The sequence below is a fragment of the Pseudogymnoascus destructans genome, assembly GCF_001641265.1.
Source record: "Pseudogymnoascus destructans isolate 20631-21 unplaced genomic scaffold scaffold_4, whole genome shotgun sequence".
Classification (NCBI taxonomy): Eukaryota; Fungi; Ascomycota; class Leotiomycetes; order Thelebolales; family Thelebolaceae; genus Pseudogymnoascus; species Pseudogymnoascus destructans.
The window spans coordinates 1,818,102-1,834,999 of record NW_020167523.1 but is presented as its reverse complement, the minus strand read 5'-3'; the positions used below and the strand labels follow the sequence as shown (position 1 = coordinate 1,834,999).

General features: G+C 50.7%; 3 protein-coding genes across 3 annotated transcripts; 1 reads left to right on the top strand and 2 right to left on the bottom strand.

The window, feature by feature from the left end:
- Nucleotides 1–686: 686 nt before the first annotated feature.
- Nucleotides 687–3,286, top strand: VC83_09603 (uncharacterized protein). The gene is made up of 3 exons (XM_024473016.1): nucleotides 687–1,812; nucleotides 1,867–2,835; nucleotides 2,896–3,286. The coding sequence occupies exon 1, from the start codon at nucleotides 730–732 to the stop codon at nucleotides 1,762–1,764; it is 1,035 nt and encodes a 344-aa protein (XP_024328784.1). The 5' UTR covers nucleotides 687–729; the 3' UTR covers nucleotides 1,765–1,812; nucleotides 1,867–2,835; nucleotides 2,896–3,286.
- Nucleotides 3,287–9,324: 6,038 nt separating this feature from the next.
- On the bottom strand, nucleotides 9,325–10,077 carry VC83_02273 (uncharacterized protein; the record flags this gene model as incomplete). The annotated part of the gene is made up of 3 exons (XM_024465940.1): nucleotides 9,325–9,588; nucleotides 9,640–9,840; nucleotides 9,904–10,077. The coding sequence occupies 3 exons, from the start codon at nucleotides 10,075–10,077 to the stop codon at nucleotides 9,325–9,327; spliced, it is 639 nt and encodes a 212-aa protein (XP_024326883.1).
- Nucleotides 10,078–10,914: 837 nt separating this feature from the next.
- Nucleotides 10,915–13,553, bottom strand: VC83_02272 (uncharacterized protein; the record flags this gene model as incomplete). Its single annotated transcript, XM_024465939.1, has 2 exons — nucleotides 10,915–12,334; nucleotides 13,381–13,553. The coding sequence occupies 2 exons, from the start codon at nucleotides 13,551–13,553 to the stop codon at nucleotides 10,915–10,917; spliced, it is 1,593 nt and encodes a 530-aa protein (XP_024326882.1).
- Nucleotides 13,554–16,898: the final 3,345 nt, after the last annotated feature.

The following is a 16,898-nucleotide window of genomic DNA, read 5'->3' as shown; positions in this document are numbered from 1 at the left end:
AATATTTCGAGGCAACACTCTCGCTCTGATACTCAGACGATTATCTTATAATTACGTACCCAGGTGAGACTGGCAAGGACGAAGCCCAACAGGCAGCTCCCATGTCCACACGACTGCCGTGGCCTCTCCGGCCAGGGTTCGAAGATGGGGCGTTTTTTAACCGAGATCACCATTTCCTTACCGAGATGCCATCGAACCCATCCCCTTTTCCATGTAACTGCGTAGCCCTCGCCCAGACGAACGCAGCCATGCTCCTCCCGGCCTCAGATCTCGACGTTTTTTTTTTCAACCCAATTTTGATGGGGTGGTCAGTCATGTGAGTTGCCACGCAGCTAGCGAGCGTGGCTCGTCTCAGTCTATATCAGAACTTCTACCGTCAAGTCCAAACTTAGTCCTCTACACATTTTTCCTTCTCTCGCGGCAACCACCCAACATTTCTTCACACTTTCTTCACACCAGCACACAGCTCAGTTTCGAGTGGCAGAGGGGCACACCATCTTGTGTCATCTGTCTTTGGGGATCCTAGACTATACCATCTTATAGTGAGGTACCATCAAAACTTGAGCTCGCGCAACAACCACCCAACATTCTTCCACACTTTCTTCACGCCAGCACACAGCTCAGTCTCGAGTGTCAGAGGGGCGCACCATCCTGTGTCATCTGCCTTTGGGGATCCTAGACTATACCATCTTATAGTGAGGTACCATCAAGACCTGAGCTCGCGACACCATGCCACCGATACCCTCCATCCAGAAGCGCCACCAGCACCACACAGCCCACTCGCCATATGAGTGGAAGGAGAGGAGGGAGTTCTCCCATAACTGGAAGGCCAAGTTCCGCGGCAATGCCCAGGTCATCACCACAGATCTCGCCTGGACCAACCTCATCACGCCACCCAACCCCAGGGTCACCACCACACTGGAGGAGGGCCTCGAGCTCAGCAAGCACCTCACGCTGCTCCAGGGCATCCCCAAGGATGGTGGGAAGGATGGCCTCGACGTCCAGCCTGTCACCGTCTTCCACTCTGCAGACGAGGACCCAGAGCAGCTCCTCGTCTACATGAGGGGGGGGCTGAGCCTCCCAGACAGGAACAAGGACCTCTGCCGCCTCATGGTTGATGCCATTGAGAAGTACACGACACTCGCGCCACCCCCAAAGCCCAGCAGTGACGAGAGGCACGAGATGGAGCAGGCCAGGAAGGCTGAGCACGAGGGGAAGAAGTGGGGAGTCTACCACCTTGGGCTGTGGCATGCCACAGGACAGCCACACACGCCTCCCACCCTCTGCTCAGACATGCGCAGGACTGGAGCGGGCTTCGGGGCCACGCTGGCCCTCTACAAGACCATGGCCCCCCTCGCGCAGACCATAGGCAGGCTCTTCCAGGAGATCGATCCCAGGGCCTACCAGCAGTACAGGCAGAACTACCTTGGCGAGTGTGCAGCCACGCCTGAGCTGGAGGTCTTCAAGTTCAGCAACAGGAGCTGCTGGCACTGCCTCGCGATCCTGATAAACGCCCAGGTTGGGCCTCACAAGGACAACCATGATGTGCTCGATGGCTGGGTCGCGATGGCCTGCTTTGGAGAGTTTGAGGGAGGGGAGCTGTGCCTGCCAGCCCTTGGCTATAGGATTCCCTTCCAGCCAGGGGATGTTGTCCTGTTCCGCTCTGCAGTCCTCGAGCACTGGATCGCGCCCTTCGAGGGCACGCGGTACTCGTGCGTCTTCTTCACGAAGCAGAGCAACTGGCAGCCAGGTGAGGAGGAGTAGAGGGCTTGTCTCCTGGTCCATTTCCGGACTCACGTTCTTGCAGGGACGGTAGGTTGACGGTCTCGCAATCGAGTGGAACGTTCGCTGACGTTTCCTGTGCAGCTTTGCAAGGGGAACAAATTGACGTACTCCGATTGTTGATCGGACTTTCGATGGTGGAGATATTCCGGTTTTGGTCGGGCGATGCATGGGAGGGGTGATTGGGGGAGCATGTTATAGGATGGATTGTAATATCCTGACGCGGCATGCAGATGGTGCGTTCGATAGCGTTAATAAAAGTGATTTGCAAGACGAATCAAATGGCGTACTCCGATTTGTGATACGAGTTGAGACGGGTGAGATATTGCAGATTTCGCTGGGGGGACAGTAGGGGTGGTGGAGCACCTACTCTGAGGGATTATAACCTTTGCAGCTACGGCGGAAACTTCACGTTCGATATCGTCATTGGAAGAGATTTGCAAGAGAAATCGAATGGCCTCTTACGATTTTTGATACGACTTGAAACGAGTGAGTTATTTCGGATTTGTTGGGCCGGGCCCAGGAAATGGGGCCCCATGGTAACATGTGAGAAGGATTCCAACTTTTGCAGCGACGTCTGAAACTTAACGTTCGGTATCGTCAATGGAAGATATTTACAAGGGGAATCGAATGGCGTATCCCAAGTTTTGATCCGAGTTCAACTGGTGAAGATATTCCGGATTTAGACGGGTGGCAGTGGGTAGGAAGGCCAAGGGGGGTGGTTACATATGAGACGTGGTATAACTTGTGCAGCAGTGCGCTGAACTTAACGTTCGATAACGTTATTGAAAGAGGATTGCAAGGGGAACAAAATGGCGTACTCCTTTTTTTGATACGAGAAAAAATGGGTTAGTTATTTCGGATTTCGTCAGGTGCTTGGTGGCTGAGGGACTGGCTGAGTATAGTTTATGAAGGCTAATAACGCCTCCAGCGATGGATCAAATCTATCGTTCGATAGGGGAAATTGGACAACGTTGCAAGACGAACAAAATGGCATACTCTGATTGTTGATATGAGTTGAAACGAACAAGTTATGGCGGATCTTCTCAGGCGGTAAGTGGCAGGGGGGGGCTGAGCATAGTTTTCAGAGGCTAATAACTTTTACAACAACAGACGAAACCAAACGTTCAGTATTGTTATTAAGGGAGATTTGCAAGCGGAATCGAATGGCGTCCTCCGATTTTTCATACGACTTGAAATGATCGTGTTATAATGGATTTCGATGGGTGGCAAGAAGAAGAGGGCATAGAACGGGAAGTGGTATAAATGCAGAGCTGAGAGGCAAGATCAAACGTTCGATATCGTAATTGAAAGAAATTTACAAGGGGAACAAAATGGCGTCTTCCGATTTACGATGCGGTTTGAAACGATGGAGATATCCCAGATTCCGCCGGGTGGCAAGGGTGCAGTATGGGCATGGCACGTGAGTGGCGATAGCTTCTGCAGCGATGGGTAGAATATAAAGTTCGATATCGTCATTGAAGGAGAATTACGAGGGGAATCAAATGACGTCTTCCGATTTTTGATACGGCTTGAAATGGCCGAGGTATTCCAGATTCCGATGGGTGGCAAAGGGTGGTGGGGGGCTAGGTATGAGAAGAGTCACATGTTCTGCAGGAGCGGGCGGAATTTATCGTTCGACACCACCATTGACAGAGGTTTACAAGCGGAACAGAATGGCTACCTCCGATTTCTGATACGAGTTTAAGTGAGAGAGTTATTTCGGATTTGTCGAGTGGTAGGGGCAGGTGGAGCCTAGGCTGCGCACTACTCGCCCAATACTCGGCTCACTCACTCAGTGGGTTACTCAGCTGGGTGAGTAGCTGAACCTTTCACTCGACTCGGTGAGTGAGGCCAATACTCAGTTACTCTGTAAAAACCCAGTGAGTACTCGGCTGTCACGTGTAAGATATATGCATTACGTGAACAGTCCCTCATACGATTAATACTGTTTTATGGTTACAGTTGTAAGTTAACTTAAAGTATTACATTTATCAGCATCACTCTACCATCTCTAATAAGCTGTGAGAACGAATCACGTATATTCCTCTATCTAAGTACCACGATTATCAGAAGATTATCAGAACACTATATTATATATGCTCAAGAACATCTTTCCACCTTGCTTGATGAGGCCGGCCAGACCTACTAATACCTAAAGTATTTATAGGGTCTTGACGAGTAGCTTGAAAGATATCAAGTAGATCTCTTCCAGTCTTCCGAGGGTGTTGGATAGGCGTTGGTGGCGAGGACGGCATATCCTTATCTTCATCGTCATGAATAGTTGGAAGTATAGGCTCCTCATTATTACCATCTTCTCTTATATCTTCATTATCTGGGATATCGTCATCTGGGATGTCGTATAAGGTCTCGTTAAGACGGTCAGCCCTATCTCTTTCTTCACCTTGTTGGTAGCGCATTTGTCGTTCTTCATGTGCAGCTTGTGATAAGTCTTGCTGTTGCTGTGGCCGCTGAGGATTAAACGAGGATATTGTACCTTTGAATATGTCTCTCGGATATGTGTATTTGATCGTGGTTCTTCTTCATCGCTGATATATTGTAACTCGATAGAATTGCACATCCGTTGTCGTTGTGCCTCATACTCTTCTTCGACTTGCTCCTCAGTCATATCAACGACGTCCATCATATCTGCAAGCTTGTCACGATGACCTTGACGATTCTTGTATTGTCGAGAGTAATATATAAGCATAATACTCTTAATCGTCTCAGGATTAAGTTGACCATGATGGACCTATTAGGATCATATTACCTTACGGGTAATGAGACCGAACAGGCCCGGAACGAATTCGACGATATGCAGATGGGCGAAAAGGGTCACTTACACGAAACCTTCCCCGAGTTCAAAGCCCGCTTCCAAAGTGCGGCGATTACGGGACAAGTATCACAATCGGAAGGTTTCGGTATATGTGGAACAAGCTCACACCGCAATTCCGCAGCCGCGTGGCGGTCATGAAGGACCAATGGAAAGGCGATTACCTCACCATGGTCCGAGCCTTAACCGCCTTCGACCAAGAGCGACGCAGGAACGGCGAGTTGAGCTCCCAGTCCAAGAGCGGCGAGTCGAGCTTCCCAGGACGGGCCCGCCTCGGCTCATCCAGGTTCCCGCCTGTGGAGGCCGCCAAGACCCAACCACCGAAGACGACAAGAAGTCCGTTGGGTTCCGTCCAGAGGACTCCTTTCATACCCACCGCCCCCAAGCCGGACATAACAGGTCGCGTGCGGACCGCCGTGCCGGCTGCGTCTGGAAACTGTCTCAAATGTGGGAAGCCCGGTCATTTCCAGGACAGGTGCCCGCTCAACCCCACAGTCAAAGAGATTGACCGCGAAGCCCCTGAACCTGAAGAGCAGTGGGAGGAGGCAGTCGAACTCCAATCGGATGCGTCCCTGGAGGAAAACGACGAGGCCTAGGGAAAGGCTCCTTCCTAGGTCTACGCAAATGTGATCTGCGAGATCTCGACCTACAAGAACTCTTGGGCGGAACCCAGTTCTTAGTCGACACGACGCTGAGTCTGAACGGACTCGGTGTGCAAACGAAGGCTCTCGCAGACACAGGAGCAAACGGATACCTCGTCATCAACAAGCCCTTCGCGCTACGACTGTCGAAGGCGCTTCAGAGCCCCATACGGAAACTGCCCTACTCTGTACCCATACGTGGTTTTCAGCGAAAAATCCAAAGTCACGTATCGGAGTATATTCGGTTGCACTTAACAGTCGAAGGACGCCGAATATATAACTGCCCCTTTGTGCTCCTGGACCTCGGAGCGCAAGATGTGATAATTGGGAGGAAGCTTTTCAGCCGCTTCCGAATACTACTCGACTCTGCAAAGAGCCGGCTAGTATGGCCAAAGGAGTACCCGCCTACTCCTAGCTGGAGCAAGGAGATCACCTTGCCCTACCACTCGCGCGAAACGTCCATTCGACATCCTTCTCACCAGTCGGATGCGAATCGTAGGGATGCCGCAATCCACCACGAAGACAGACGCCGCGCAGGCGGACGCTCGATGGAAATGAAAGTGATAATTTCGGACTCCGGAATGACCACCGACACTGCCCCGAGTACACCTCAGATCCCAGGGGTACCTTTCTTGCCACCGGGCCTGTACCAAGCTTCACGCCGGTGCACATCTGCGAGATCGGTGCAAACGCCTTCCACCACGAGATGATGCGAAGCGATGCCGAGTTCTTCCAGACCAGCCTTTACGAGATCGATCAGATCATTCGGGAAAAAGAATCTGAAGAGGATGACGAGACGATATCACTCATCCAGGAGAAACTCCCGCCTGTGCACCGAAAGTACACCGACGTCTTCTCAAAATCGGAATCTGATAAATTACCACCACACCGGGTATACGATCATAAGATACAGCTAGAGGCGCCGTTACCAAACGCTTTCTCCCCGCTCTACCGGCAAGGCACCAAAGAGCTTAAGGCTACCAAGCAATACCTGCTGGAGAACCTGGAGAAAGGCTTCATCGTCAATAGCAATAGCCCCTTTGCGTCCCCTATACTCTTCGTTAAGAAAGCGGACGGCAAACTGAGGTTCTGCATTGATTACCGCAAGCTGAACGGACTCACCCGCAACGATCCGTACCCTATACCGCGCATTGACGAACTACTTGGACGGGTGTCGAAAGCCAAGATTTTCACGAAACTAGATATCCGACAAGCCTTCCATCGCATACGAATGCACCCTGACTCCGAAGAGTATACTACCTTTCGGACTCGATATGGATCTTATAAGTGCAAGGTGCTGCCGTTCGGACTGACCAACGGCCCCGCAACGTACCAGCGCTACATGAACGACGTCCTCATGCAATACTTGGACGACTTCTGTACGGCTTACCTCGACGACATTCTCATATACTCCGAGGACCCTACGGAACATATAGAGCACGTACACAAAGTCCTACAGCGCCTTCGTGAGGCAGGGCTACAAGCCGACCTCAAGAAGTGCGAGTTCAATGTTACCCGAACTAAGTACCTGGGTTACATACTGACCACTTCTGGTGTCGAGGCGGACCCCGACAAGATCGAACCCCTTCGAAACTGGATTCGACCGACCACCGTTACCGGTGTGAAATCCTATCTAGGCTTCTGTGGGTTCTACCGCCAGTTCATACGCAATTTCGGGAAGATCGCGAAGCCCCTGACTACCATCACGAGCCCCTCGGAGCCGTTCCTATGGACTGAGGAATGTGAGAACGCCTTTGAAGAATTACGGCGGCAGCTACTAGCGGTGCAGGCACTACACCACTTCAACCCCGAATTGCCTACGAAGCTAGAGACCGACTCTTCAGACGGAGTCGTCGCCGGCGTGCTATCACAAGAGCACCCGGACCAGCTCTGGTACCCAGTGAGCTTCTACAGCCACGTCCTTACCGGCCATGAGATCAACTGGGAAATCCATGACAAGGAACTCTTCGCCATCGTGAAAGCGTTCGCGAAATGGAGACCTGAGTTGGCCTCTGTTACGCAGCGAGTCGAGGTGTATACGGACCACCGCTCGCTCGAATACTTCATGACGACGAAGGTTCTCACCGCGAAGCAGGTGCGATGGATGGAACTACTATCCGACTTCAACTTCCACATTACGTATACGGCAGGTAAGAATAACCTGAAGGCTGATATTCTGAGCCGAAGAGACCAAGACCTCGTAATGCAACAGAAAGTCAAGTTGGATAGTCGTGCGAGGGTGTTGCTTGGCCCTGCCCGCCTACACCCCCGTATCAGTGCCGAGTTGGCCGACAGTTATGTAGCATCGATCAATGCCATCGACCCCCCAAAGGCGCAGATGCCCTTCGATCTGATCGAGGCACTATGCGTAGACAACCGGAAGTCGTTCGCCGAGACACGCGCGAAACAACCCTTACCGGATGGGTACGCCCTAGCCGACCAACTCCTCCTGTACAAAGACCGCCTATGTGTGAACCGCCACACCGAGCTGTGTACGAAACTCATCCGAGAGGCGCATGACCAGGTGTCGACGGCGCACCCCAGCAGCCGGAAGACCTACCAGTTGCTTGCCCAGAAGTATCGCTGGGTCGGTATGGAAGCGGACTGCATACGGTATGTGCGTAACTGCGCGACATGCCGCCTTTCGCACACCAATGTCACAAAGCAACAGGGCTTTCTACACCCCCTACCGGTACCCGACTACCCTATGCAACACCTTACGATGGACTTCAAGGAGTTCCCAAGGGACAAGCACGGGTACGACAGCATCCTAGTGTTTATGGACCGCCTCGGGAAGAGTTCGGTGACCATACCGTGTTATAAGACTACAGATGCACGACAAATGGCGCAGCTGTTCATCGAATGGATATATCGATTCGGGCACACCCCGGTATCGATCGTCAGTGACCGCGGACCCCAATTCGTGTCATCCTTCTGGCACGAGTTCTGCCGGATCATCGGCGTCAAGATCAAGCTGTCGACAGCCTATCACAAGCAGACCGACGGGCAGACGGAAATCATGAATCGGTATATCGATCAGAGACTGAGGCCCTTCGTATCACATTACCAGGATAACTGGAGCGAGCTCATTCCCATCATGGATCGGGTGCAAATGACCCTTCCCCATGCCTCGATCGGAATGACCCCCTACCGACTCAAGTACGGAACTGATCCGCGCACCAGTTGGGACTGGGAAACCCCGAAAGCCACGACCCCTAGGGAAGTCATGAACCAGAAGGAAGCCAAAGCAGTAGCAAACCGCATGCACTCCGCATGGATTTACGCAAAGGAGAACATGGCCAAAGCACAAGAGGATATGTCTAAATACGCGAATCGACGCCGACGAGCCATTGACTGGGACGTAGGAGACAAGGTTTACCTATCGACCAAGAATCTGAAAAATCACCGCCCTAGCCGTAAGCTGGGGCAACAATGGGTCGGACCCTATACGGTACTGGAACAAATCGGACACGCCTTCCGACTAGACCTACCGAAGGGTTCCCAAATACACGATGTCTTCTCTCCAGACGTACTCATCAAGGCTCCGAATAACCCGCTGCCCGGTCAAGCAGCGCCTGAGCCAAGCAGCGAAGTCGTAGACGGCCTAGAGGAGTGGGAGGTCGAAAAGATCCTCGCCGTAAGGATCCGGCGAAAACAACTTCAATACCAGGTATCCTGGGTCGGATACGATCCGGACCCGGAATGGTACCCCGCCTCAAACTTTAAGAACTCCCCCTACAAAATCCGGGAGTTCCACGCGGAGTACCCAAACCTGCCAGGACCACCGCAGGACCTACCCGGCTGGATCACGGAATGGGAGACAGGCAAACCAAGCTACGATCACGAGAGGCACGGCAAAGCAGAGGAAAACAGCGTCGTTGCTACCTACGACACTAAACTAAACACCCTCTAAGCCAGGGCACCCTCAGAGCCGTAGCCCTTGCGGAAGCCACCCTTCCCAAACGTCTCACCGGCATCGCAACAAGCGGCTACCACCATGAGAGACGAAGGGTCGAAGTGACCCCACGTGAAAGACCACGCCCGAGTTCCCTCCGGCACAGGGCCCGTTCACCCAATCGGGTTCTCCCCATTCCCCTCCTCCTCCTCCCCCCTCTTCCTCTTCCCGCCATTGCGGGGAGCCACCGCAACAGCCCCGGCCAACTTCCCCACCGCCTTCTCCACCTTCGCGACCGCAGTCGCCACGAAGCTCACCTCCTTCCCCACCTTGTCGGTGGTTTTATCCACCGTCCCCAGCAAGGAGACGGCGCGGGCCTGCCCCGCGAGGAGCTTCCCCGTATCCTCCTTCAACCCCTCCACCGCGGCGGCGAGGTCCTACCTAGGAGTCAGACCCAGAACAAGAACAACAGAAAGGGGAAAACTTACCTTGATGGCAGCGAGGGTGGCCAGCCCCTGAATGTACTGCGCCCCCTCAAAGGGGGAGCGCAGGGCCGGCATGGCGGCGCTGGAGAGGTCGGCCACGCGCGCGACCTCCTTGTAGGTCTTGAGGGTGGTGGCCGGGACGGGAGGGGTGGCCGCTTCGGCGGCGACGATGGCGGCATATTCCTCCTCGAGGAACCAGAGAATCTATCCCCCAGAAAGTCAGCACAGGAAACCAACCACCAGACCGAACAGCACCCGAGAACTCACCGGCACACATGGTGCCTTCTGCTTCACGCAGTAGGCGCACTTGGAGCTTTTCTCGCTCCAAACGCACTCATGCTCCATGGGAGCATCGTCGGGTGTCCCAATACGGCGCACGCATCTCATACAGAGGACGCGGTACGCAGCCGGGAGGGCCCCGGGGGGCAGCAGGACGGGCATCTTCGCGAAAAGGTTTCCTACAAAACCGTCAGCCCCAAGCCCAGAAGTTATCACCTACGCGTCGGCGCGCAATCATCACCTACTCGGTCGTCTGGTTTGTTTTGTTTCCTATGAAACAATCAGATTAGTATACAGTATACGAACAAGAGGGGCTACTTACTGGATTCGGGAGGTGGGTTCGTAGGCGGTGTTGTTGTAAAAAGAAGCCTTCGAATCCTGGGTGGAATCGGTTGCTCCATAACAACCGCTTAGAACAATGAATTTCTGAGGAGTAGTAGCGCGCGCACAGTAACTAAGAAACTCGCGACGCGCAACACCACAACTGGATACTATACGGTGCCAACTCGGACCTCAACAATCCGCTTTTATTAGGAACAAAGCACGCTCCGCGATCCATCCCACGGACGCATTCAGCACCACGATCTTCGAACAAAGACTACCTAGACCATACCGACACTCGGCTACCATTCGGTCGGCACACGGAGCCACGCGCTTTGAGGACAAAGCACTCTCTCAAGGGGGGGGGTAATGTAAGGATGCCTCCTTACACGGGGTACCCTCGGACCCGTAAGACAACGCGGAATAGGCGACATAGTAGTATAGCAGCATAGATGTTCTAGGGTCGGGGTCGATTCGGGCGGCAGACGGGAGTGGATCTACCGGTACGCTAAGGCCTAGCCGAGTCGGACCCCATTTAGGTACATAAGGGGTAGGAAGCTATAAGCTCCCCTTTCATCTTTTTTGTATCCTTCGTAGTAGACCTATAGGATAGAATACAGCATCACCTCCGACTCGCACTCCCATATGCACCTACGGAGAGCCGTATTCCCTGTGTCCTTACACTAAGGGATTGCTAAGGAACTCCCGTAGCAGATAAAGGAGGGTAGTAGAGGTAGAGGTAAGGGAGCTTGACATGTTGTTGAGGTCTTCTAGCCTCACCGTCTTAGCTGCAAAGTCATCCTGCAAGGCACTCGCAATGCTAGACCTGCCCCTAAGGTGCTTTCTGCCAGAGGCTAAGGGAGGGGAGGAGGAGGTAGGACCCTTATAGAAACGCAGTGCAAGCATAGACCCCTTGGCCCTTTGCAAATCCCCTCTAAAGCTCTCATCTAGCATCTCCTTGTCCCTTAAGGCACCTGCGAAGGGGTGAGAGTTGACATCTAGATCTGAGATGTGGAAGTAGGCAAAGAACCTTAGGCAGAACTCAAGGTATCTCCTTTGCACACCCTCTCTAACATTGGAGAAGGTAGAGGTGCTCCTCCCATAATGCAGCTCCTCTACACTAGTAGAGTGGTTTATTTGCAGGGCCCTTATGTCCCTGAAGGAGTCCCCCCTTCCCTCTAGGGTGAGCGTCTCCTTATTTAGTGCCTCTCCCATAAGCTCCCTCACAACTGCTACAATGAGCTGCCTATACACTTGTATCCCTATCTTCTGTCCTAGGACTAGGTTTGTAAATGTGCTTAGCCTAATGCTGAGATGTCGAGATGTGAGGACCTGCTTCTCATGGTGGAAGAAGTAGCAGCTTAGTGGCAGCAGCCACTTATAGGAGGAGGGAGAGGATGCAGATGCAAGGTTAAGGAAGCCCACAAAGGAAGAGATGAGCGTGATGTACGGCAGGAAGACTCTAGAGGCCTCCTTGCAGAGATACCTTATGTTAGAGGTCTCCTTCTCCCTCTGCTCCTTCCCCTTATAGTAGGAGATGTTTAAGATGAAGAGGTGGCTAGCCTTGTCCAAGAACATCTCCCTCTTGTCCTTATAAGAGTTAAGGAAGCGTAGGGTAGTGAGCTCTGTCCCCCTTAAGGGTAGGCCGCTTGTAAAGTGGACGATAAGGAGGCATAGCTTTAGGAACTCCTTTACATCCCTCAAGTAGGCCCTTACCATGATGAGATCTAGCACTAGCTTGTTCTCCTTGCTTGTCTTAAAGAACTTGCCCCTTAGCAGAGCGGTCTTAAGGATGTAGTCCCTTACAAGGGCATTGTTCCTAAGAGAGGTGGGGTGGAAGTCGCGAAAGCACTGATAAGGAGAGGTGTTAGAGGCATCCTCTACTGCGCTGAACCCCTCTAGGGAGATATGCTTATACTCCTCATGAGGCATCCCTAAGAGCAGCTTCTCCCTTAAGTCTTGTAGTGAGCTAAGGATGGCCTCTTTAAACAAGTGGCGGAGGTCGTCCACACTGATAGTGACCTTCTTGTAAGAGACCGTCTCCTTAGTAGTTGAGCTAATGATGACGCTTGAGAGGGAAGACAGCTCCTTGTTCACCCTAAAGCAATAGGACCTATTATTAAGGATCTCCCCTAGCGGGGTAGGGGCACTGTTGTGGAAACAGGAGCACATCATGTCCCTTATCACAGATGTGAGGGAGCTTGAGTCGTCTCTGCTTATGACATAGGAAAAGGCATACTCGACAACTATGAGCTGCGAGCAGTAGATGAACTTGGAATACAGCTGTGAGAAGTCTAAGGAGTCCCTCATGCTAAGGTCCTCCCTTATGCTCTTACAGGCAAAGAACGAATGGATGGAGCTCTTGAACAGGTAGAGGTTTGTCTCTTGCTTAAACAGGCTAATGAGCAAGCCTAGTAGCTTCTTCTTTATAGAGGTTGAGGTAGCATCATCGTCCTTACTTAAGGATGCTACCCTCTCTAGTATAGAAACTGACTCTATGGAATTGTTTGACCCTATGGATTGGATAGAGGATGAATGAGAAGAGGAGGCTAAGGAGGCACTTGTCTCCTCATCTGTATCCTCTACACCCTCTCCCTCCCCACTGTCACTTGACATGCTAAGGTCAAAGTCCTTTGACTTTAGCTTGTTTAGCTTATGGCTTAAGGACTTCCTAATGCTGTATAAGCTTGTCCCTACCCCTCTACCCCCTTCCCTATCTTCTAGCTTTAGGGCAGCAAGGCCCTCGAGCTCTCTTAAGCACTTGCTAAGGGTAGGGGGTAAAGTGTATAGCATAGCTTTAGCTTTAGGCACTTACTATCCCTATAGCTGCGGAGGAGGAAGGCAAGGAAGGAGGCAAAGAAGTTAGAGTACAAGACCCTTGAGTTTCCCTCTAGGAGGGGCTTAAAGCCCTTATTCCTAGTCACATTAAGCTGGAAGCTGTTAAGGAGGTTCAGGTGCACCCTATTAAGGAGGAGGCTCTTCTCTAGACTTAGATAGAGCATCTCCTTTAAGTGGTCTGTTAGCACCCCCATAATCCCCTCCTCCTCCCCTTGAAGTAAGGGTGCAACGAGACCCTTTAGCACTAGCCTGTCTCTGCTTACAATGAACTCTAAGTACCTTGTCTTTGTCTGAAATGTAGAGTACTTCTCCTGCTTGCTAAGGGAGAAGGGGACCTCGCCACTATGGTAGGCATCCTCCTTTCCTGCCAGCTCCTCTAGGAACATGCTACTAGCTAGCTCAAATGGGTCTAAGGTCTCCCTCTCATCCCCCTTGCCCCCATCATCTCCACTTAAGAGGAGGGAGGCAGATGGGCTCATAGGAAGGGGCGTATCCCCCCTTGCCCTTCTCTGCTCCTCTCTACCCTTCCCCTTCTCTCTAGTAACTACACTAAAGAAGAACCTGTTTTCCTCTAAGGCTTGCCCACTTGCTATTACTTTATAACAGCGGTTTATGTCCTTATTGCTTAACAAGGGCTTATGCTCCTCCCTTATGTGCCTCTTTATGTGGTATAGGGAAGACCTTATAACACAGCAGGAGGGTACTAAGGAACAAGCATAGAGCTCCTCCTTTACACTAAGCCCCTTAAAGGGGCGTAGAGGAGGGAAGAGGGCAGAGGAGAGGAGGAAGAGGAAGTGGCTCTCCCTTAGGCTAGAGACTTCTAGTGAACTTATAATAAAGCTCATAACCTTACTAACAAAGGCCTTCTTCTCCTTGCCCTTTAGTAAGGGGCAGTGCTTTAGTAGGTGCCCCTTTACATTAAGGGGGTTAATTGCAAGGGAGCAGGATGAACAGAGGAGGAGCTTAAAATCTGAGAAGTACCATAAGCAGCCTAGCCCCTTAAACTCCTCAAACCCCTCTTGCCCTTCATGCTCTTGCATCTCCTTAGACTCTACAAACTCTGTAAGGTCTATAGACTCTGTAGACGCCCTCCATGCCTTGCATGTAGTAAAGAGGGTAGTGGCATTCCCTAGGTCTCTTAAGTCTGTAAGGCAAGAGAGCCTCATAAGATCCTTATACACTCCCATTTGTAAGAACTCCTTAAACTCCTTAAACAACGAAAACAGGCCTAGCCCCTTTAACTCTATGAGAATACCCATGTTGAAATCAGTAAGGCCCCTTACATCACTAGAGGCAGGGGGCTGCCCCCTTAAGAAGTCTGCACTAAAATCAGAAAACAAGTCTATAAGCTGCTGCTCCCTTGTAGCTGTAGGTGTAGACATTGGTAGTATGAGAAAGTATAGACAGTGTAAATGCAGTATAGACAGTATGGATGCAGAATAAACAGTATGGATGCAGAGTATAGGAAAGTATAGACAGTATGAATGCAGAATAAACAGTATGGATGCAGAGTATAGGAAAGTATAGACAGTATGGATGCAGAAATAGACAGTATGGATGCAGAGTATAGGAAAGTATAGACAGTATGGATGCAGAATAAACAGTATGGATGCAGAGTGTAGGAAAGTATAGACAGTATGGATGCAGAATAAACAGTATGGATGCAGAGTGTAGGAAAGTATAGACAGTATGGATGCAGGATAAACAGTATGGATGCAGAGTGTAGGAAAGTATAGACAGTATGGATGCAGTATAGATAGTATAGATGGTCTAGGAATAGGAAGTGTAGTGCTGGATCTCCCCTTCTTACTTAAGTGTAGGGCTGATAAGAAAGGATGAGCATTATGGTCGCGCGTGAGACGTTCCCATAAGCTCATCTGCACCCTGCCCACTAGATGACTAACCCACCTAAGATTAAAGGCATAGATAGCCCTGCTGCGTGGAAATCCACATCGCAGAAACCACATCGTCAGGTCGTCCCCACCTTTCACCCGATTCCTGACCAACCACCTCACCGCAAAATCCACATCGCCGCGGCGATGTGGATTGGCATAAGTGGTAGAGGCCCCACACACTGTGGTTTTGTATGGAGGTGGCTCTTAAAACTCATAACTCTACACGTAGTCCCCTTAGACACGCGTACACAGCTTATTTAGATGCTCTAGCTCGCCCGCTACATTTTATACTGAGGAACTTAAGCTGTATCTCTTACGCCCATGGAGTTTTGGGTTGGTGCCATTTCTGCCGAGACGCCTCATTTTTGTATGGGAAAATGGCCGACCCCACCAAAACCTAGCCCAACTTCAAACGCCTGTAACTGTACGAGCTGGTGAGCAATGCAATCGGTTGTCGGCTTATATGATACGTAAGTCTCCTGTGCACAGCTTCGCCCATATAAGCGTAGCTGTAGGAGCGACGGCCGTGGAGTTTTGAGTTGGTGCCATTCGTAGCATCTTTTGTGTGGTGCTGCGCACAGACCAATTTTCTGGCACCAACTTGATGCCACGCCCGCGGCCGCGACATAATAAGGGGTAGAGCTACACAAGGTCGCAATGGAAGATTGGAAACTCAGAGGAAGCGAAATTTTGGGGTTCTAAATAAGGACCTTCAGAATGATGAAGCCTCCATTGATACTCCTCGACATTCGCAACGACTTAAGGTAGAGGAGGGTACTATTCAGATGTGGGTTAGAGTAACGGCTCACAGTAACGGAATATATCACTAATTAGCCTTATATAGTATTTGGAACCAGCTTGAACAATATATTATGTTAACTACTGCGATAGATACCAACCTTTGCGCTAGGTGGTAGGAAGGCTGGCCTCCCAAAGTCGACACAAACCTGTGTGCGATCGGGGTGGTGATGGTAGGGAAGCCACTGTAAGCTGATGCATTCTGAGACATACGGCACTTATAACTCTAATGTAATTACCATAATTTATTATCTATATGATAAATTTATCCTAATTTCTATCAATATACCGTTACTATATACCGTTACTCTTGGTCACAGGACTGTCATACTGACATTCGTTGCACTCAGTTTGCTATCAAACTCAAGAGCAAACTTAGAAATCTCCTCCTCAAACCTACAAGTCACTATACATATTTTGGCTTGTCACACCAACAACAAGAGCAATACTACTCAACGATTGCTACAACCCTCTATGATTCATTACACGTCATTGCTCCTTAGTTACTGGGCCGATATGACCACATAGCATATCTCTACAACCCTCTATGATTCATTACATGACATCACTCCTTAGTTACTGGGCTAATACTACACATGACATATCTCTATCAACTAGAGGCCTAGGAACATGAACGATAGCTCCAAAACCTTCTACAACCATCTATGATTCATTACACGTCATCGCTCCTTAGTTACCCACAAGATTGGTTAAGTTATGACATAATTTGTCTATAGGGCTACTCTGACCTTGGACCTCCTTTCACTTCCTATAGGCTAGGAACCTAGGAGATGGTTCTATGGGATTCTCTTACGTCGACTACAGTTACCAAGCCTGGTTAGTCATGGAAAGTCTTGGAAAATGAGAGAACTACACTCCTTTAGCATAAATAGGATTGCCCTTTCCTTAAGAAAGGGCAAGCAGACAATACAGTAAATCGACTATCACATACTTCCACGTCTTTTCCAAGCTTCCAAGCATTGATCTTGTTACTCCTTGTTTCTGAAAAGTCAGTGAGGTGCTAACCTCTCACTTATCCCTGAGTTCTCAGACTCAACATTTGTTACAACTTGTCTAAACCACTCCACTACATCATACACCTGATTGCTGCGTTGTGGAATAGTCTAAGCT

What these genes read in the sequence shown, in the direction of transcription:
- VC83_09603 (XM_024473016.1), top strand. Translation starts at nt 730, where the DNA reads ATGCCACCGATACCCTCCATCCAGAAGCGCCACCAGCACCACACAGCC.